A 22,265-nucleotide genomic window follows, 5' to 3' on the forward strand; every position below is an offset into this window, starting at 1 on the left:
GTCATTTGCGGATAAGACAGCATGCTGGATACTACTGCATCGTACGTCAACTATACCCTTAAAGCAAAAGCCATTGTTTTTTTTCTACTGGACAGTTAGACCTCGAACAGTCTCTGTTGTCTTCACCTATTATGTCGAAACACCGTTAAATTTTAGCTATAAGAAACGGCTGTTTCTCTCGAATTCTTCATTCTGTTCAAAATATACGTATAGCCTACACAGCCGACTCTGCAGTTAAGAAATATTGGCTTTTCCTTGTTTTCCGCCGGGAAGGGTATTCATGAGCTTCCCTTATAAGGCATTCGCTTTTTCATGTTTTTCTTTTGTTTTTGTTTTTTTTTTTGTTTCTTTTTAAAGAAGTAGGAACTGAACTAATCTTCAAAGTTCTTAAGCATTAATTGAGAAAAAAAAAGGGACTTTGAACTTTAAAAGTTAATGTTAAAAATGCACAAGAGACTGAACTGGGCAAATTATTCATATTTAGATTTAATTTTAGCCAAACAATGCGCTACGTTTCTTGCTACTTGGCAAATACTATGTTATTCTTTTTGTATAATCCCATGACTAAGCTAGAACGCAATATTTTTACACAAACTGAATCACTGCTGTGAACTGAGCAAAGATCATGATGCCTAACTACATTAAAGATGCTCCAAGAAGAACTATTCACATATAACATCAGTAAAAAAAAAAACTGAAAAAAAAAAGTTCAACTCCTATTTCGTGTAGTAACACAACTCAAAGTAAGTCGTGCGGAACTGCCATGCACTCCTCTTCTGACACTTGTGGTTTTATATACAGATATGTTGCACTGGTACTCGTGTTTCGTATTCTACAATCTAGTTGTATTTTATGCTACGTGGTCAAAACTTCTAAAGTCAACATTTTTTTTATTGCAGACTTTTTTTCTGCGTCGTTTGTTCTGTCTCTAGCAACTAAGCTGCATTATGTCAGTTGCGAATCGCTGGGATTTACGCTCTTGCTGGTTAACATTGCCTTGGTTTTGACTAATGTTTATGGTTGTTGTATTGTCACTGCACGCGGAAACATGACAGAAAGTACGAAAAAAAAAACGATACTGGTAATGTATTAGCTTCAGTCCTTTACACGTGTGACCCAGGCAAAAAGAAAAATATATTTATATACCGTACGTATATACAAGAATTTGAATACTAATGGCTGTGAGTGGGTGGCTTGGAAGTTGCGAGTCAAAGCCGGCTTGAAAACAAGAAAAAAAAAAGTCTAACTTTCCCTACTTTAAAAATGTAATTTTACGTGGTAACCGTTCAAGGTCCCTCGTTCGAATGTGACAAGGTTTCTCGTTGACTTCATGAACAAATAGCGAAACGCTCGATGAAGAAGTAGCAAGCTCATCGTAAGCGAGCTAAAGCGGTTTCCTTTATGACATAGCCAAGCGACGGCAAATTAGAATCTGATCAGCTTTGTCTATATTTGACTAATGCATTAGATCGACGATAGCGGAAAGGGAGTCTTTTTTTGTGCGTATGCTTCATTTGTTATGTTAACAATACCAAAAACATAAAATAAATGAATAAAAAGACAAAAAGAATAACAGGGTACAATGCCGTTCGCTTTCCAAAATTAGCGTATGGATTTCTAATAATGTACACGAATCTCCGTAATGTCTTCGTATTTTGTCCAAGATTCCTTGTACGGGGACAGTATAAGAGATCGACGTTGAAAGCGCGACATGCATCTTGCATGCATTTAAACTGAAGAGGTCAAGAACGAAAAACGGAATTCAGAAACTTTAGACAAATAAAAGCAACAACCAGAGCTATTATTTCTGTTACCCGTTTTACATATGTACGTATGGATAGCTGTGATATGTCAACGCCTGCTTCACGCGATAAGCGACATGACAGACCAGCGCCGTGCACACAGCCTTGAACATCATAAACTCGTAACAAGATAAACGTTTTGTTTGTAGGCATGGCTTCTCACGGTTTAAGAAAAATTCACGTCTACTTCCTAATTACGGCGATTTGACTGACGGTTTGATGTACATTAAAGGCGTTGCGAAAGTAAGACAAATATCTATATAGTCATACTTGCGACATCATTTCGTTGTTGCATCACGATTCAAGGTTGAGAGTGATTTCATTTGCCAACGATATGCTTTTCTTAGATGGAAATTTGCCAACTCACCAACACGCGATCCTATATACGTAGACTACAATGAAACGAAAAGCAAAACTTGGAAAACCCATCGATCCAGGATGAAATCCAAATTTCTGGAAATGGAATATTAACTAACTCGAACGGGGATGTACGCGTAGTCTAACTAATTCACGAGTAACTGGGTAGGATTTTGCAGTTGGTATTTTCTTTTCATTGTTATTCATTTTTTTTTTTTTTTTTTTTATTAATTTTTTCTTTTTTTTTTACCCACAAAATTGAATACATGTCAGGATCGCCATGTGGTAAAGTAACCTTGTTTATGTGCGAATTAACGAGGACTGAGCCCTAGGCTTCCTGAAGGTATCCCGCCGCAGAATGTCATTTTCTTGAGCAAAAAAAAAAAAAGGAAAAAGAAAAAGAAGAAGAAAAAAAAACAGAAAACCAGAAAATCTAAATAATTCAAAAACTCGAATTTTGAAACAAAATCCGACGTAGCCTTTCAACCAGTTCCTCAATATGGTTTTAGCGGAAACTCATTTACGTATGGATAAGAGCTATCCACTCTCCGTTACAGTAGCTGCTATCGAAGTCTGCAAAAGCTTTTTAGAGCCCGGTTGTCATTATACACTGATTCCGTACGGAAGAAGGACACAGCTATTAATCTTATAATTCGACTTACTTGACAAATATTTGCTGTTTGTTTTTTGTTCAGAAATGTGTCCGCACGACATCCCAATCCCAGATAGCTTAAAATGTTTCCAAATTGATGACCAGCAAGGGCGGCGTCACATAAGTAGAGGGATAGGGGGTATTCTCTTGGCTTATGTTTGTTTATTTGTCAACTAGAAACCAAACTGATTGTTACTCATTGTTAACTTCAGCGAGAATAGAGAGATGAAGCTCAGCTAACTGCCTTCTCCTCTTCGTGGACCTTGTTTTTATTCCTTTTGGTAGGTAAAGTTGTAGGCACTTGTTAGTTAAGTATTGACTTTGCATCAATAAGGAATTGAAAATAAAAGGCATGGTTAACGTTTCAGTAATGCCTGCCTGTTTCTAATGTAGAGTGCGCTTAAATTGGCAATCTGCCTTACAGCTATAGAAATCGCGAAAGTATAACGCAAACTAGGACGTCCAGTTGAGATTGTTTGGGCAACAATTTTAGCCGAGTTTAGCAACTCTCGAATTGTGTCGATGTTATGTCGTGTAACTTATGCGAAATGTGAAAAGGAAAACCACCGCCTGCCCTGCTGAAATTAGCCAAATAAAAAAAAAAGAAAAGACCAAAAACAAAAACAGTAGAGTCGTCTTAAAAGTGTACTTGAAAATCAGCAGTCCGTCAAGTGAAGGCAGTTGAGTGCAGCGACAGTGAGCTCATTTATAGTTTCACCTTGACTTCGTGTTCGACGTCTTGTGGCCTACATGTTGTGGGTTTTCGCCGGTGCCTCTCTTTTAGTCGTGACGAGAGGACCCTAAGAGGTTGCGCCAGCCTGCAAGAGCTCAGTCGTCGAGTTGGCCTGCTAGTGAGCAGACGCACACAGTTTTCTCTCTGCGGTTTTCGCTCCTTTTCCCAACATTTCGTTTCCCACCAACTTGGCTGCACCTCGGTCGAGACTGAGCCTTGGGCTGGTATTGCTAAGCCCATCGTCCATTTTCTTCGGTGTTTTTAAGTCGGCAACTTGGTACCATTTGCCGTGGCATTCTCTGCGAATGTTTGACATTACTTCATAGTCATCGAAGCGATACAACCATTTATCCTGTGGCGTCCTTTGTCGGTAATGCTGAGTCTGGATGTGCCCATCTGCAAGGTACGTTGACTTTGGCGACCCAAGTCCAACATTTTCAAATTTTAGTTTTTTTGTTGTTTTTTTTCCCTTTAAACTCTTGTTCGTACGTAAATATCTAGCCGTGTATCGTGTGGAAATGAACGGAGCGTTGGCATAGGACTTATTTTTAATCTAGCAGACGGCCACAGACGTAAGGAAAACAAAAAAACAAAAAACCAAAAAACATAAAGGCTCGCTAGCTAGTGCCATCTAAATTCGTGCGTTGCCTCAATAACGCGAACAGGAAACCTATACTTTTGGCTTCCTTCTGAGACTACAAATCAGCCAAAACCTTGAAATTCGCATGAGGTTTTTTAGTTTGCTAGCCAAGGGAAATGTTGATTTAATTTTTAGAATTGGATGCTCGTTCGACGCCATGTGCCATTTTTTCTGCGCTGGACAGCTTAAATGCGAACTAAACGTGTAAAGGTTGATTTTCAAAAATATAAGCAGAAGATTTAACGTCAAAATTGATCAGTGTTAGTGAAAAGAAATTGGAAAATCAGGCCCGAATGTACTGTAAGTGCAATTAAACGGGGTAATATTTCGTTTTATCGATGATACCTAATCAGTGTAGCTATAAGACTTCTGTTCAAATCCAAAAAATTTTGCTTTTCCGTTAGCTGAAATTGAAAACGCATTTGATTATATTATACCTGTTTGGTTTTTGTTTTGCTTTTTCATTGGTAAATTACAATTTATTTCTGATTACACCGTAATTGTTTCACTAGAAGACACACACACACACACATCTTAGTAGTAATAATAGTAGTACCATCGTCCAACGGTCAGCTCCGGAAGCAACCTGTTCTTACCACTAATCGTATAGCCGTATCTATTGGATATAGCTTGCGCCAAGAGTCAGCGTTAGCCATTTTTGACGTTCGTCCGTTCGTTGAAAACTCTCTTCTATCACGTGATTTTCAATCAAGTAACCTCTCAACCATGTTGGGTCTTTAAACTCTGTGAGAGGCGAAAGTACTACTTGGGAAAAGCTGACGACAATCAAGGCTTCAGTTCACCATCAGCTACTTGCCGGAAAATCCAGTTTTACAACAAAGAGTTCGCTTCATTGGGGGGCGGATGACATGTGACTGCAGCGATAGTTACGACAAGCTGTTTGTCAGTTTCTCGAAAGCATAAAATAGAAAGACGTGAAACGGTGCAGAACCAACGCAGCTTTTTATTCTTACCTGTTTGTCTGCAATTGGTTCCCAATAGCCTGGCGGACGTTTTTCGTTTTCTTGCCAACTGTAACGTCTTTTGCGCCCTGCTAAACTTGTACCATACACGACATATAAAGGCAAGAGTTTCTATCCCCTAACTTGTCAACTTCCTCGTATCAGAAGCGCTTTAACTAGTCGAATTCATTTGTGGTCTTGCGAGCCTTGGAGGATCCGGGTCTAGTGTTGGAGGAATTTTCTCATTTGCTGGATGTGGAGATACTGGCCGTGTGGTAAAACATTCCAAAGAGGGTAATGCCTGCTGTTTTTAACAGTTCTTTTTCGGGTTTCAAATAGCTGAACTCGGAAGTCAGCGGGCGCCATTTCTTAAGTAGAAAAAAACAAAACACGTTCTACTTACTTTTTTGTCTTTTCTTTTCAAGCACGATTTTGCTTTGTTTTGTCTCGTCTATTTTTATTTTTATTTTTTATTTATTTATTTTTTTTTTTTTATTTTCTGTGACTACGGTTTCTCTTGCCCAAGGAGCAATCAAGAAGGTATAAGAAGTCGCCAGACTATTGCACCACAAAACTGATACACTGCGGGCCTTTCCGATGAACCGTGTCGCGGACTATTACTAATCGTATACATATGAGATGGACAAACTCTTTGTGTAGTTTGACTAGCTCGACCGATGCAACGTATTACCACATTGCGCCATCACGTTTTCGTCACTCGTAGATTTTAGCGATATTTCTTGTCTTTCGGTGCGCCGTGACTTGATTTTTACAGTAGACGTATTCCGTACGAGAAACAGAGACGAAGATGGAGAATGTGCGAGCCGTTGAGCAAGAAGCTGATGCAATTACGTAGCGCAATGGTGGATGCAAGGCACTTTTCCCAAGTGGAACGGCCCAACAGTTGTCCTACCTTGAAGGACGATGGGCATATAGGCAAAACGTGCGGCGTACAGTCCTCAAAACGCAAAGGCCTTTCTACTTCCGAATGTTTCAGGGGCATTTGTCGAATTGGACAAGTATATTCTAACCTTGGAATGGGATCCGAAAGTGAGTTGCTGGTCGGTCACGATTTCGTTTGCCTATACAGAAAAAAAAAAATATATAAATAAATATCGTGTGAACAAAATGGTGATGCTCGCTTCCTGTTACATCATTCTTTCGGAAACTTGAAGGTTTTTTTTACTTATTTATTTATTATTTTTTTTTTTTCGTTCAAGCAATAGGACACTGATGGCAATAACTACTTTTTTTTTGTTTTTTTTGTTTTTTGTTTTTTTACTTTGATGTTATCGCTTGGTAGTACATTGTAAAAGACATGCGAATCGAAAGGTCATTCAATTTGTCCTGTTTTGGCTGTTAAGTAAAAAAACAAAAAGGAAAAAAAGAAAAAAGTCCCGAAAATATTAACCTGAAAATATTAACTTGGCGTGTTGACCAAGTTTCTCGTGAGTCTCACACCGATTCCACCGTCTTTATTACACCATAATATTCCGACCGATATTTTTTGTTGCGCCGGAAGTAACCAGCTCGCCAAAGTGTTGACTTGCTGTGAAGCTAAAAAAAAAAAATAATAATAATAATAATAATAAAATAAAATAAAGCAAAGCAAAGCAAAGCAATACAAAACCGATTTCTTGAGCGGCGCCGCCATTTTGAAGTTGTTGGTGCTGGCCGCCGTTGGGAAGTGGTGACGGACGCAGTTTAGCCCGTACGACCAGATCACGAACGCACGTTTCTCAAATAAAAAAGCTAATGAACTAAGTCGACCTTGGTCTTGAATTTACGCATAGATCCGTTCCAGAAAAAAACATGGGGTTGCTGACTTTAATTTGAGGGAAAAAAACAAAACAAAACAAAACAAAACACAAAGCAACTGTGCATTATAATCTGTAAGAAATCCTAAAGCTGTATGACAGGTCTGTCGTTGATTCAGATAGCCAAGTTACGTATACATCAAGTCGTTAGAAGAGAGCCATGTAAATAGTTAGTTCTGCTCGTCCGAGTCCATCGGCTGACGCGTTCGATCAACCACTTAAAACGTCTATCGACTGTGCGCAAATAATACTGAAGGGTAACATATTTTTTCTTTTTTATTATTAGCGCCCTGGAGGGGGCATTGAATTACAGTTTTCAGAGGGCAAAAGAAAAGGAAGGACTTAAAAAAAAATATGTGCAGACGAAGAAAGAAAAAGAAAAAAGAGGATAAATAATAAAGTATGAAAAAGAAGTAAGAAGGGAGGTGAAGTTTTATTTCTGTGCGATGCACTCGGGACAAAAGCGCATTTGCCTGGCCCGGAGGCACGCTGCCGAAATGCGTCCCGCCGTGAGGGTTCTTTTCATGTCGTTTTATCTCTTGAATCTTTTTTTTTTTTCTTGTTTTTTTTTTTTTTTTTTTTTTTTTTTTTTTCTCCCCTTGTTGAATTGAAAAATGTCAAGGTCTACAAGAGGCAATGGCACGGCCGGATCACGCACTTCGATTAATCTGGAACTTCATGCAGTAGAAACCTTCTTTTATTTTTTACGACCAAACATTTACTTTGTATATTTTGAAGCATGAAAAGAAAAGAAAAGAAAAAAAAATGAATGAGGATTCAAAAGGTCGTTGCCATTCGTGAACTTGACTGCGTAACCTGCAGACAAGGATCATTTTTTCCAATTTTATTAAAATTTATTTTTTATTTTTTCTTCTTTTTAATTTTCATATTGAAGAGCCTTTTGTAAGATTGGGATGGAATAGAATTGGGAACTGACTAACAAGTTGCATGGCCATCCTACCATACTAGCTACTTGGGAACTCCATGCTGACAAAGGAAACGCGGAAGGAGTCGCATTATCTTCTTTGAAGGTCCTTATAAAGAATAGAGACATGATTAAGTTCGTCATCGAACCAAGGTTCAACGCAGGTGAAAAACACTTTGCTGCAAACGAGCGCGGTCTTAAGTCTATTTGATCTTCGCCTTTTCCGTTTAACGATTGGGCTTGGCGTCGTGTATTGGCATTCCACTCATTTCATAATTTTTCTTCTTTTATTTTTGATTTGGATTTTTGATTTTGGTTGGTCTTAATGGCGGAGAATGTTCATTTACTTGCAGTCTTTTGTGCTGTCCCCCATTAAGAAGATAAGCTTCCTGTCGACTTGAATAGAGTATTAATAAGAAAATGTCGTTTTTCAAGTTGAATGACGATTTCTTAGCTGCAGGACAAGGCTAGAAAGGTAGACTACGGTGTGGCGTTTGTAGACCTTAGCAACCACTTTCTCTCCAGTCTCGGCAACACCCATGCTGCCTTAGAAATGAGGGCTGCTCAGGGTCCTCTCCGAGAAAAAGAAAACGGCCAGCATTTTATTTTCATTTCTCGTTCTTGTCTTTGAATTTGTTTTCTCTCGTTTAGTGGATCTCTTTTTTTTTTTTTTTTTTTAATGTTGTCTCTCATCATTTTTAATTTCCTTTTGCGGTCCGTTCTTTCCAGTCGGCTGTTCTCCTCATCCCCACTGAAGAAAAAAAAAAAAATATTTCGTTTTCTTTTTTTTTTTCCTCTTTTGTAATTTTTTTTTTCAAGGCCAAGTCCGTTTTCATTCGTTCGGTGGTCTGCCGGTTCTTTCAAGCCAATCGTTGACCGACAACGTCACTTCGTTCAGCAAGGCGTAAATGAGACGTAATATTCAGAAACGTCCTTTTTTTATTTTGCCTCCTTTTTTTTTAAGAGCATAACCAGAAAAACAAAAAAACAAAATGGCTGACGCAAAATTCTTGGCTGTCTTGCTTTCATAATTGTATACCAACTTACCAAACGTGGATCAACTTGGTAGTTGTTGCTCCCTGCCCATCTGCCCTGAGGGCGCTTGAAGAACGAGAGTCATAATTCACTCACATCCCAGGTAGACGGTGTGGTCGACCGTTGCTCGTCTCTATACCTCTCTGTATAATAGAGCCTAGCTACGCATGTTCAATTGGCTTGGAGAGTAGTCTACGTTCCATCTGCGGGCTCCACATAGTAGATCGGGCCCGTGCTTTCCCCTCAATGGCAGAGAAAGCCCGATGAATGACCCCGTTTCTGGTGCCAAGAAGGTCAAGCCGTCCCCTTTGAATATTCAGCAATATAAAATAGGCAGCTGATGTGTATACGGTCGCAGCGCTGAAAAAGCAAAGAGCAATGCCTATGTACCGGCGTTATTCTACGGTGATGTAGATGAGTCGCTATAAACGTACCGCTAATTTGCGTTGTATATACAGAAACAGATACACAAGCTGCTCGTATCGATAGACATTCGTACTGACGCCCAGTGACCCACTTGCGTTTCATATAGTCGCTAGAGTATCGTGATTCTCTTTGTCTCTTTTGTTTTCGACCAAAACGTACAGAGCCAATCGTCAAAATGGTATACCCAATAAAAAAAAAAATAACAAAAAACACACACAAAAAAAAAAGGAGAAAAAAGACAAAATCCCCGTCTCCGGTAAAAATAATGGCCAGGGCTTATTGGCCCGCACGGTTTTTTTTGTTTTTTTTCTTTTCTTTTCTTTTCTCTTTTTGTACGCTGCCGGTTAGCGTAACGGCGAGGGAGGATTCGTGCGGTCGCCAAAGCGGTTACGGCGGCGACGCTCGGCTGACTTTAAATTCGGACAGTGCAGTCGCGATTCCCTAAAAAAAAAAAAAAGAGTCACTAAAGAAGAAGGCCACTTCTAGAAAGGAAGGCGACCGCTCACAAAAACAACGACAACAAAACCAAAGCAAAAAAAAAAAAACAGTTTGACAAAATTATACTGTTTCTTAAAGAGGGAAATTCATTGAGGCAGCTACACAAGGTTGACACTTGCATTCCCCCCCAACCCCCTCTTGATTTATTATTTCCAGCTTCTTTTTTTTTCTTTTTTATTTTACAGAATTTTGTTGTTGTGTGTGTCGGAGGGGTTGACGTACAATGGGAATTTATTTGGGCTAGTTTCGTTCTATGCACATTTTATTTATATTTATATTTTGTTTTCATTTCCTTTGTGCTGCAATGTGTCCATTGGCTCGTTCTTCTCCCGTTGGGGTGTCGTGGCATTGCCGAATGCCGAGGACGAGCTGCATGGGAAAGAGAGAAAAAAAAAGAAACGGTTAAGCGCCGTTGGTATAGGCAAGCCATGGCTAAAATGAGGGCTGCGTCACTGCGAGTTATGACACCTCCCAGAAACTTGTACTCGCCGAAATGTGTGATGGGCTTCAACCTCCACTAGTCAAGGCTTACTTTTTTAGCTCCTTGTTTGTCGGCGAGATGTGAAGTACACGGCTGATTCGCACGAGGATGTGCGTGTCGTCAAAAAAAAAAGAAGAAGAAGAAGAAGAAAGAAAGAAAAAAGAGAACGGCCTCGGGTGAGAAAGGAAGAACTAAAAGGGCCAATGGGGAAAGAAAAACACAAAAAACAAAACAAGAGAGAATTTAAAAGGAAATAAAAAAAGATTGTGGGTGGAGAATATGGCGAGAGAAAAATCCAGGTACGATGAGGTACAAAGAGCCAACAACCTTCAGAAGAATGCCATCGTGAATCAAAACGTGGTGTTACCGACGTATACAGACGTAACCTTGAAGCCTAAAAATGTTCTCGCCTCCTAGCCACCAACCACCGTACAGGCGAGCGGTGTGCGGCTCGAGCAACACCGGAAACAGCGGTGAGTTGCTAAAGACGCCCGGCTCAGGATGGCCTCTTGTTTGCATTCCATTCCAGTCATTTACGCACACAACGTCGACAGGGTTTTTTATTATTATTATTATTATTATATATTCTCCTTTTTTTTTTCTTTCTTTCTTATCGTTCCAGCATGAGGTAGTATAGCCTATACCTAATGGAAATCGGTTAGTTTCAATGTTCTTGCTTTTGACCGTTGAAGAGACTGGAGCCTTTCTCAAGTTGTTTCTTCCGTTCACCTACACAAACTAGTCAGCAGAGAAGAAAGAATAGAAAGTGCGAGTCTCTCTTTTTTTTTTTTTTTCTTCTTCCTCCTCCTGTAGGGTCCATAGACTCGTGCACACGCCCAGACGTGTTTGGAGCGGGGGGGAGCGGGGGACTACACACCAATGGCCAAGAGAAGAGAAAGCAGAGCTCTGGCTCTTGTTTTCTTTTACTTCATCTCTTTTTCTTTCGTCTTCTTTCGCCCTCATTTTTGGTTTGGCATCTGGGCGATACGATTGTTATATCTCAACAAAGCTACAAATCACGCTGTCATCGCCAGTGAATTGAGCTCGGAATTTGCCAATGCTTAAAACATCGTCCCCAAGGATAGAGTGTCTGTGTGTGGCATATAGATCCTTTCGCTTTATGCAGCCAGCAGCTTTGTGTTTTTGTTTTTGTTTTTTTGTTTTTTTTTTTTTGTTGCTTTTGTTTTGTTTCTTACTGTTACGGGGCCAGTCCTTGTATAGACTGTGGGTGTTGTTGTGTGCGGCTCCGTCATAGTTTTTTTGTTTTTTTTTTTCTTCTGTTTTTCGGACTCGAGTGCTACAGGGAACCCAGTCGGCTGTTCTAGTGAAAGTCATTTTTGATGGCAATTAACAAACGAAAACAACAAGAAATTGGTGCTGCATGTTTCGTTCTTTTGTCGAGGCAATGAGAAGCAAAAAAAAAAAATATGAAATAAAAATGAGAAATCCGGCAAAGGTAAATAATGCGGCTTTAATTTTCAGTTGTGCCATCACTGAAAAAGAAAAAAAAAAGAAAACGAAAATGAAAAGAATTGATTTAACGTTTTCTTTTTTAATTTGATGCCGACATTTTTCTGTATTAAGATAAGAATGATTTGACGGCAAAAGATAGGCACGAAAGTATGGTTGACGTTCATTTCCCTACTTTTTCGCTTTGCTTTCCTACTTGGAATGTGCCAAAAGTAGGTTGAGGTTGAAGATTTCGCCCAACGAAACAGGATGCTCTCCCCGAAAAAACAAAAAAAACAAAAAAAAAACCTGGTGAATCGCTGTTGTGTCTTTTATTTTTCTCTTTTCTTCTTTCTTTCTTTTTCTTTCTTTCTCTCTTTTTTCATTTATAGCTCAACAGACTGTCCAGATGGCTGATGTTCCGCGATAACAACATCGCATTGTTGGCTTTCACTTCCTACTCTTCACTACGTCTTGCCACTGGAACTAGTGGAACATAATTGAATATTGTCGTTCCTGTTAAGTTTTTTTTTTTTTGTATTTCTTCTTTTTCTGCCTTACTCCATCAAGCAGCAAAAAAACAAAAAAAAAACCTGATGTAGAAAGTGTTCTTTTTAATGACGCCACGTTTCTAAATGAAGCAGGCGTCGGCCTTTCTCGTTGCAGCGAGAAAAAAAAAAACCGGACCATGTAGGCAAATAGGAGCCAATGCGTTGTTTCGCTGATGTGTTGATACACAACGCAATCACGTTTCGACATCGTTGACGACTTGGAATATGGTACGTACGTACTATTCTTAGCCACTGGCCGACGCCTGCGTAGATTTTCGATTCGTTCGTGGTTCGCCCCTCCCCATATAACCCCCCACACACACACACTCCACTTTGATGCAACTTTTACATGCCAGTCGGGGGAAAGGGGTAGCTAGTTGGTTTCCCTCTAATTTGGGGTCAATGTATTGATTAGTAATCGCTCTCAATTTAAATGTTTGGCCTTACGCTTGTGCGTTCGCTACTAAGAAAATGAGGTGCCCCACCCTACCCCCCAACTTGCAACAAAATGAGCAGGAATGCAACACGATGAAATTTGTCATTTGACTTGCAACGTTCCATGAACCCCCTTTCCCGGCAATATAGCTCCCTGCCCCGCTTCTCCCCCCGTCCAATTCGTGTATCGAATTATTTAGTTCACGACGCGGCACGGGCCGGTCATGTCGCACCGCTCGTTTCTGTTTGCGATCGCGTCTGCCGAATTGCCTTCGACTGTGTTGCTTTGTTGCTAAGTAGTCACCTTGGGCAAGATCGTTGTTCTCTTCTAACCCAAACCCAACGTGTGCAGTGATCGTTTATTTGTTATTTATTTGATTTCGTTTTGTTTTTGTTATTTTTTTTTTGTTTTGGTTTTTGGTTATTTCGAAACTGATCAATAGTGCATTGTAGTAACGTGCGTAGTCTACTCTAAATAGGTGTGCCAGAGCAACAACCGGTGTACCAGAGTAGATATATAGGTGTCCACGGTAGGATTTGTTCGTTTTTATTTTTAATTGATTTTTCCATCGACCAGTTCACTAGAATGTGACTTTCTCTCTGTTAAACGAACTGAGAGACCACACAACGAGCAAATTCTTTCCACCCGTGCTCGTTGATGCTGTATACACAAACTTGCTTTATTAATTTCTGGAAATATTGTTTCTACATCCGTCTGGAACGTGTGATACTGTAGCTATTAGTGCATGATCGTTGTTCGTTAGCTTGGCGGCTGATATACTGTATATATACAGTATATATAAAAGAAAGACGATTGTTATGTTTGTTCGCTTTCGAATCATTGGAAGATGAAACGAAAAACTGTGTTGGCCAACTGACGTTAAAATCCCGCGTTCGGTTCCAGTTCACTAACGGCACAGAGTATATACCAAAGAATATACCAACGTATCCTACGGAGGCAATGATCGGCAGTCAGTTGTCACATAATAGATGTCATAAACAACCAATGACAATTAGGATTTGGCAAGTCACTTGACATATGGGCCAACATTCGGCCACATTGGGCAAGATTCGTTGTACGCACCTAACCAAGCCCAAACGTGTGCAGCGATCGTTTCCCCTGCTCGCAATTGATCAATAGTGCATTAGTTACGAGCCGGCTCGGCACCTGAACCAAGCCGGCGATGTAGTATACACGTAACGCTAGCGGTACAACGCGCTCGAACGTGTGCAACTGTGCACGCTAGAACTTTTCGTCAATCAGTTCAATAGAAAGTGGTTACTTTCTCTTATGATAGATTGCTAGATTCATTGAAAATAAAAGTAAACTTGAGTCATGATTTTAATTCCCGTATTTTATTTTGTTTGTTTTTTGTTTTGTTTTGTTTTTTTTCCTTTTTTTCTTCCAGGAACTTGAGATATTGTGAAGCACCGTGACAGTTGAAACACCGCCATCGTCATCGCCTCTGTTTGTTTTTCTTTAACCGCTAACACCATGGCCGTTATGCTGTCATACTTCAAGCCGAGCGTCATGTTTTTCCACCGGCGAATGCTCATACGAGCATCGCTGTTCCTCAATTTTTGTGTCTTGACTTACGTTGCCTTACAGGCCGCTCAAAATAGTGGCACCGGTGGCGGCAACGGTTCGGGAGGAGGCAGTGGCGCAGGAGGAATAAGCACCGTTTATTCAGACAATGTTAACTTGCCATCAGGCGTCCAAATCGTCTACAACAGCAACAGCAACAGCAACAACAACAACAATGCGGAGACGGAAACGGCTGTCAGAGACGCACCTGCCTCTACCAATGTACTCCTGTCTTCCTCGCCGTCGCAGTTCTCCACTTTGGAGGTGGAAACTGAGCCCAGTTCAACTACCAGCGGTGACCAGCAGCAACTTCAGGCCGGTAGCACATTGGCCGAGACGACCGATGCTCCGCGTCCGTCCGATCTAGGCATCGATTGTCAAGATCGCGAGAGACATTTCAGCTACTCGCAACGCGGATCCTATTGGATTTTGAACCACTACGTGCCTGCCGAGAAGGCGTACCACTGCAACGAGTCGATCACCTACACAACTCACGGCGACATCACTTTCCTGGACAATATCGTGCCGCTAACGAAACGCTGGGACGGCCCGCTTTCTGTTGCCGTCTACACACCAGGAAGTGACTACGAGGCTGCCATTCGCAGCATGGCCTACTTGCGCCAGTGTACGGGGCCTGATATCCGACAAAGAGTTTCATTTCATCTCGTCTTGGACGAGCGCCATTTCCCGACCATCTTGCGCAAACTGCACTCACAACAGGGACCGCCAACCACACGGCCGCCGCTGCTCACCGTACCCATGGCTGGTCTCTCCACTGCTACGCCGGACGTGCACGACAACAAGCGAGTCGTCATGGTAACCTTTCATTCATTACGTCGTTCGTTCATGGCATGCAGCTTTTGTTTGTGCTACGGTAGTCTATCCGTTGGGATGCAGACGATATCATCGATATCATTTTCTCGAACGACTGGGTGCGATGAATTTCGATTCTTTCTTAGACTTTAGATGTTAGGGCTTGCGTCAAGCTTGTGGCAATCTGCTTTATGCCATACTTTCTGTTAGTCACCATCGCGTTGTACAGTAGTTTACGTTCTAATTCGTATAGTTCTGCTTATCAAATACGTTGATCAAAGTGCGACAACATCAGAGATTTACGGATAGATTTTCGAGCAATATTTTTAACTATTTCGACCAGATGTTTGTTGGGTTTTTAATGTTAAAACTGGTTAAAACCCAATTGGAGAAAGAATGAATCCTTCCCCAAAGGAAATTGATTTTCGTGTTCTTTAATAATTACCTCTTTTAAGGGCCAGTTAACAATGAAATGGAACAATTCCAGATGCTTCAAAACCTTTGTTTTCATTTCTTTGTTGGAGTCGATGCATAACGGCTTTTGCCGGCCTTTTACCTTCATTATGTACTGTGCGTTAGCACATCTTTAAACTATTTTAATAGCCATGAACTTCTAAATACCAACGTGTCGTTCAACTTTTGGCCTGTAAGCTTGTGGAGTGCATTTGATTTTCGTACGAATTTTTACTTAATCAGGTAGCGCAAGTAACTGTAAACTGACAATTTACAATGTAAAATATGTTTGCGCATAATTAATGTCTTGTAAATGTTTGGGACATTGCCTTTCGGTCGCATACGGAAAGTTTTATTTTCGTTTTTTTTAACGCTTGTTCGCTTTAGGAAGGAAGCACATGTGCGGCGCAGTGTAGGTGATTGAAACTCAAGTCTTTCTATCACACTTCACACACGTCGGTTCGCACGAATTCAACTGGTTACACCGCTCGCCGATGAGAGCAAACAGCGTTAAGGACCCGATAACCAAAAAACAAAAAAACAAAAAAAAACCAAAACACTTAGTTCGTTGATAGCCTGCAGCCCATCAACGTTACGTCGATGTGGGGACGAAGATGTGGGGCGGTCAGACTGAAACCGTATAGGAATCCATTGGGAAACTGTACCGAGAGAACTTGTTCAGGCGAATGCCGATCTGTTACGCAAGAGAGGGGAAAAAAACAAAACAAATCTAGTTTCAAATGCACATACAGTCGTGTGAAAATCTGATGGGATAATGTTTCATCACGCCTGAAACGTGAGCAAAGGGGACGCCGGACGCCCACCGCCATCGACTCCGGTATCGGCATTGCAACTCGCATCTGTAGGCCATTATTTTTTAAACCATTTTCCGAGAATAGCTCGTTGGCGTACTTTTTATAGTTGTTCACTCCATTGCGCTCGGCGTATAGTAGGCCAAATAGGACTCTATGACCGATCACAGCCAACGTTCGATCGATTTTATGGGTGAGCACATGCGGTTCGTCCCGTTTGCGATATGTGAATGTGGATCAAACCCGAAGCCATTTTTCTTTGCTCCATTCGGTTAGCGTGCCGATTTCTTCAATACGCCTTTTATTACATTCCGTCAAACCACTGACACAGCAAAGTGGTATATTGGATAGATGGGAATTCGAGATGCAACAAATATTTGGGGCGCCAGTTGTTTTTTTGTTGTTGCTTTTGATTTTGGTTTTTTCTATCGTTTTTCTTTTCCCAAAATATATTTGACATCTCGATATTTCTCTGTAATTTATTTTTAACAGGCTCGGTCATCCAATGGGCAAGCTGTTCTGCGTGTCAAGCGCTCAGATTCCCGATCATCAAGCCAAGCGAAAGAAACCACTGCTGCTGAATCAAACAGTGTGGAAGTGGATACGGATGGGCTGCCGATCGTCGACTGTGACCAACCAGCCCCTTGGTCGACTCCCCCGCAGAAAACCTTCAAACAGGTAAACATTTTTGAATCTCGTTAGGCCAGAAAACCAGAAAAAAAGAAGCCCCTTGTTGATGTTCCCATGAATTTTGTGTAATTTTTTTATTTATTTTTTATTTATTTATTTTTTTATTTTATATATATAATTTTTTTGTTTTTGTTGAGTACTTTGGAGTCTGAGACTCTTCGCGCTGTTTGCGTGTTAAACCGGTTGTGTCACTCCCTTTGTTTCTTCACTATTCTTTCGAAACCGTGAAAAGCGTCGTTCTAAAATTGTTTTCAGAATAAGCAGACAGGCACATTGCGTTAAACAAATACCGTGACATAGATGAACGAGTGTTGATTCTGTTTTGTTTTGTTTTTTGATAAAAATTTTCTACGTTAAATAGGCGATGAATTTGACGTACCCAGTGAACCTTCTACGTAACGTTGCTCGTCAGAATGCACCAACCCATTACATTTTGGCGTCGGATGCCGAATTGTATCCCAGCCTTGACATGGTACAGCTCTTCTTTGACATGCTGCGGCGCAACGAGTCTGTCCTCCATCTAGGCCGACCCAAAGTGTTTGTCCTGCCGATATTCGAAGTCTACGGCAATCAGACCGTGCCATCATCAAAGACTGAATTGGTATTGTTGACACTTCCTGCGTTCACTCCGCCCTAAAGAGTTCAAGTTCAATCACAAATCAGATTTCAATTTGGATTTGGGTTGAAATATTAAGACAGTGAAATTTCGAGTGACCGCATTCATGTAGTATTGCACTTTTAGAAATTGTTTTTGTTTTTTGTTTTTTGTTTTTTGTTTTTTAATCACAACAAGATTGGTAAATAATTGTGATTGCGAGGGCTGAATATTGGCTAACCTAGTTCCTGAACCGCACTAGACCTACGTGACTTTGAATTCTACTCGAAAAATATAGGTTGGGAAACTAAAGGCCGGATTAGCGGTGCCGTTCCACCAGAAAGTCTGTTCCTATTGCCACTCGGTTCCGAAATCCAAAGAATGGTTGGTGGCCAACGTCACAGATGGTCTGCACGTCTTCCACATTGCCAAGCGACACAAGCCTTACCAGCGATGGGAGCCCATCTACATTGGTACGCAGGACGACCCACTATACGACGAACGACTTACTTGGGAAGGAAAAAGTGACAAAATGACACAGGTATTTTCTTTCTTTATTTTCCTTATAAAAATTGCCTCTGTGTGAACGTTTTCGTTTTAATATGTTACGACATTGCCTTGTGAATCATTAAGGGATACGCGCTGTGTGTCCTGGACTACGACTTCATGATATTGGACAACGCCTTCCTAGTGCATCGACCCGGTGTCAAAGTGCCTCGTCGAGAGCCATTGCGAGATGCCATGGCCAAGAAACAATCCGCCATCATCCGGTCAGCAATATATCGAGAGCTCAAAGTCCTTTACGGCCAAAACAGCAACTGCGTTCTATAATTTGGTTGTATCTGTGCTGTGTCATTCATTTTTCGAATTGTTGTACATAAGGGAATTTGGCATCGAAGTTTTCTTCTTTCTATTTTTTTGTTTGTTTGTTTTAGATTATGCTGCCAGAAATGGCCAACTATCCCTACGTTGCTTTTAAGTTTTCTATTTTTTATACTGCAAAACCTCCCTCCCCCCAAAAGGTTAAATAAAAAAAAAAAGGGCTTTTATTCATTTGCCAGATTTGAGGCGCTGAACAACTTGGGATTCTAATGGGTTGCTCAAGTGGAAGTGGTACATCTAGCCAATAATTGCTGACTTTCGTGCCGTAGTGTCCTGTCAACAGATTTCTGTTAATTTGCCTTCGAGAAATAACGTCCATGCGAAAAACGCTCTGCCGTTCATTATACAATAAACGGCCGGAGAATATACTGACATGTCACCTTCCCTTAGGCCTCCCCAGTGCCTGTCTTAAGTATTTGAAAAGTGGAAACGTCATAGAAAATAATTGAATGTGCAACCGAGAGTATGATTTCATTATGTGTGACTGATATCGTGTGTGCTTACTGTGATGTCAAACCTTGAAATATTGATCAGTGAAGGTCTTCTCTCCGACCAAGGAAAAAAAAAAAAAAAATTGTTTACATTTTTTTTTTTTTTCATGAGAAGAAAATTGCAAATGTTTCATTTCGCACGCTGATACATATATTCTCCGTACGACTGCGTTTGTCATTCCGGTTATGCTGAAAGTATGTCTTCTTTGTACAACGGTGAATATATTTGCTAAAAGGCTACACAGAAAGGTGGTACTCAGTGCTGATCTGCCAACTTTGACAGTGACATTTTCCCTCGGCGACTGTCTATAATACGGCACATTGCCTCATACCTATTAAAACAAGAAGAGGCCATAAAAAAAAACCCAAGTGCTGGGGAATAAGTAAAATAACAAGATAGTGGCCCATGAAAAAATATTATTTACCAGGGAGACAGTTTGGTATTCCGCATGAGGTCATCAAATGTGCGTGTTCCTAGTTTAAAGTTTTAACATCAATTCAAGACGAGCACCAAAGTGAAAGAGAATTATAAGAACTATGAATACTATGATAGAAATCGCAATTCAAAAAAAAAAAAACCATCAATGCTGCTGATACATCCGTAGACTGCTAGATCAGCAAGGTTTGGTACATCCCCACCAATAAAGTGAGTACCTTTTGCTTTGACAGTTTTCAAGAAATAGTTGACTTCATTGTACAAGGATTGACGGGCATCATCCAATAAATTATGGCGCTTTTTCAGGCGCTTGCCGATGATATACATAACAGCAGCACCTACATATATCACCATTTGCCTCTCCCACGGTGGAAAAATGTGCTCCCAGTCACCGTTCTGAATGACAAGTTGAAAAATGTAAAAATTAATAAACCTATGCTCAACTTTCCAACTAAAAAATTGCCATCAGTTATTAATTACTTTAGAAAACATATTGAATGCTTCTAAGGATTCTTCCCAAGTTCGATAGATATTCGGCGATAGCCTATTAACGAAAATTATTGGACGTCGGCTTTTTATTATGAACAGTGGTGCATACTTACGTGTGCATCAAAACGTCATCACTCCACTTACGCCAACGACGTTCTTCTCTGAAACAAGAATGTAAGTATAAAACAGGGGATACTTGTTGCGGAAAAGTGTAAAGGTTACTTTGGCACATGACTGGTTAAATTAACTGAACAAATGGGATTTGTCTTACACAATGCTCTCCTTGCTGCGTCCAGCAGGTTCCTTGTCACCAAACATCAAGAAGTATCTATTCATTATTTCTGACCCTTTTTTCCCATCACCATCTTGAAAGTCAACTTGAGGATAGTATTTGACAATTTTCTGAAGGTCTTGTTGGGCATCTTCCAAATAGGAGGCTAAAGATGATATGATCATGCTGCTGTCGTTGAGTTGCTAAAGGAAAGATAGTGAACATGATAGAATTGGAAAGGCAACTTTTAGGGAGCAGAAACTGATGCACCAATGATGATTTAAACTTGTACCTGGTAGCCTTCTTCTCCTTTAACTATAATGATTGGTACTTTTTTGTATGCAGACCAGCCAAGTTGTTTTTTCGTTACTGGATTTACTTCAACAACATCATAAGATAGACCAGCAAAATCCAGGAAGGCACGCACTTTCTTGCAGAAAGGACATCTAAGATTGAGACCAGAAGAATTTAAAGTGACAAGTGGAAATAAACTTTTTTCTTACGGTTCATATTGAAACAAAGTTAGCTGCAAGTCCCTGGCATCTCTAGAGCCTACAACCTGAAAAGAAAACAATGTCCTTTTTAAACAATAACAGATTTGTTAACATCTTTATTTTTTCAACTGTTACCTTCTTGGCAATGAAATCTATGGGTGGAGGTTCAGAGAACCAGAGGCTATTGCCTGAGTCTAAATTTGCAATAGGAACGGACTTCTGTCTCATATTTTTGTTATAGACATACCCAAGGCCAATCACAGCTCCTAGCCCAAATCCCACCATCAACAACTTTACTTTGTTGGAGCCTTTTTTAGCACTATCTGCATTTGTATCAGACTGAAAATTATGCTGAGAGAAGGATCTTCGGAGTTTGTCGGCATATCCTGGGTTGTTGAAAGTATGTGAAACTGACAAGAGCAGCGGTCTTCGTTTGGAGTTTTCAAGAAGCGCTAGGCGATGAAGTGGAATGGAACTAAGGTGGCGATACCTACTAAGATTACTAAATTCTAGCAGTTCCTCAGGATAACCACGCAGCGGTCGTGAAACGATTCGGCAAATTGGGAAAAACATGATCTATACAAATTGCTAAAAGTTACTGAATATTTTTCAGCAACAATTTTCGCTTATCAACCGGTTACTCTATTTGGACGAGAGCAGACGAGACAGGGAAATCGAATGAAATTCATTACATAAGATATTGCCAAATTTCCTATTAATCTTCGCACAGTCTTCATCCGTCTAGGTAGCGCTCGGCCCCGCGCCAACCGGGGAACTTTTTAGTCGATTTGGTGCGGGAATGATCTTTATCGGTGCGGTGATTTCGGTGCTCGGTGCCTTCCCCTGTTTATTTATGGTGATCTAAATTGGCAATTGCCCTGCGGCCAACAAGAACAAAATGCAACCCTAGTCACGTGATTCTCGTTGGCCTATCAAAACGCAAGGTCACTGGTAAGACTAACCCCCTATGGCTGAAGCGCTGCTATCGGTGCTGCACCGATTATAGCACCGTATCAATATAAATAGTCGCCCATGGGTGATCCGGGTAACCTATTTGCTTAAATGGGTAGGCTGGGCCAGTTTTGATGGGTAAACGGGTATACCCATCGCCATCTTGAAAAATGGCGGCTGGGATGGCGCCAAGTTAAAAAAAAAAGGGAGAATAGGAAAAAAGTTTCTGGAAAAATGCCTTCTTGTGGCGTAAATTGAAAGCACAAGCATTCATGGACCCCTGGTCATGGTAGACGGCATGGTATAGGAACATGGTACGCGTACTTGAGAGGGCAAAAATGGGACGAAAATTGGAATCTTCTGTTTTGGCAACTCTGGCCGGGTGTGTAACTAGAGGGCCTACTTTAATGTAGCTTCTTAGAGCGGACTTCTCTCGATAATTTCTTCACCACGATCGCAGCGTTGTCCAAGGAACGGATGACTCATCTCTGTGAAGAGATAACCAATCTCCCTTTTCACCCGCGACAGGTCCCCCTTCTT

At 40.8% G+C, this 22,265-nt stretch overlaps 2 protein-coding genes and 1 long non-coding RNA gene across 6 annotated transcripts; 1 reads left to right on the top strand and 2 right to left on the bottom strand.

Annotated features, from left to right (window-relative positions):
• The first annotated feature begins 3,625 nt into the window (after window positions 1-3,625).
• Window positions 3,626-19,324, top strand: LOC116927469. Of its 4 annotated transcripts, none has more exons than XM_045177400.1 (6): window positions 3,626-3,947; window positions 14,173-15,164; window positions 16,919-17,104; window positions 17,478-17,717; window positions 18,010-18,252; window positions 18,345-19,324. In XM_045177400.1, the coding sequence occupies exons 2-6, from the start codon at window positions 14,259-14,261 to the stop codon at window positions 18,540-18,542; spliced, it is 1,773 nt and encodes a 590-aa protein (XP_045033335.1). In that variant the 5' UTR covers window positions 3,626-3,947; window positions 14,173-14,258; the 3' UTR covers window positions 18,543-19,324. The 4 variants fall into 4 exon arrangements, with proteins under 4 accessions (XP_045033335.1, XP_045033338.1, XP_045033337.1 ...); XM_045177403.1 differs by lacking the exon at window positions 3,626-3,947 and adding an exon at window positions 11,646-11,784; XM_045177402.1 differs by lacking the exon at window positions 3,626-3,947 and adding an exon at window positions 12,405-12,556.
• LOC123474777 lies at window positions 10,025-11,382 on the bottom strand. Its single transcript, XR_006649805.1, has 2 exons — window positions 10,380-11,382; window positions 10,025-10,216 (listed from the first exon to the last, which is right to left on the bottom strand). It is a non-coding gene; the product is annotated as an uncharacterized LOC123474777 (long non-coding RNA).
• LOC116927470 (prostaglandin E synthase 2) lies at window positions 19,213-21,457 on the bottom strand. Its single transcript, XM_032934511.2, has 9 exons — window positions 20,910-21,457; window positions 20,784-20,839; window positions 20,573-20,726; window positions 20,281-20,483; window positions 20,123-20,170; window positions 20,001-20,064; window positions 19,664-19,916; window positions 19,510-19,558; window positions 19,213-19,416 (listed from the first exon to the last, which is right to left on the bottom strand). The coding sequence occupies exons 1-9, from the start codon at window positions 21,345-21,347 to the stop codon at window positions 19,341-19,343; spliced, it is 1,341 nt and encodes a 446-aa protein (XP_032790402.2). The 5' UTR covers window positions 21,348-21,457; the 3' UTR covers window positions 19,213-19,340.
• Between the last annotated feature and the right edge of the window lie 808 nt (window positions 21,458-22,265).

This window comes from Daphnia magna, linkage group LG7 (genome assembly GCF_020631705.1).
Source record: "Daphnia magna isolate NIES linkage group LG7, ASM2063170v1.1, whole genome shotgun sequence".
Lineage (NCBI taxonomy): Eukaryota > Metazoa > Arthropoda > Branchiopoda > Diplostraca > Daphniidae > Daphnia > Daphnia magna.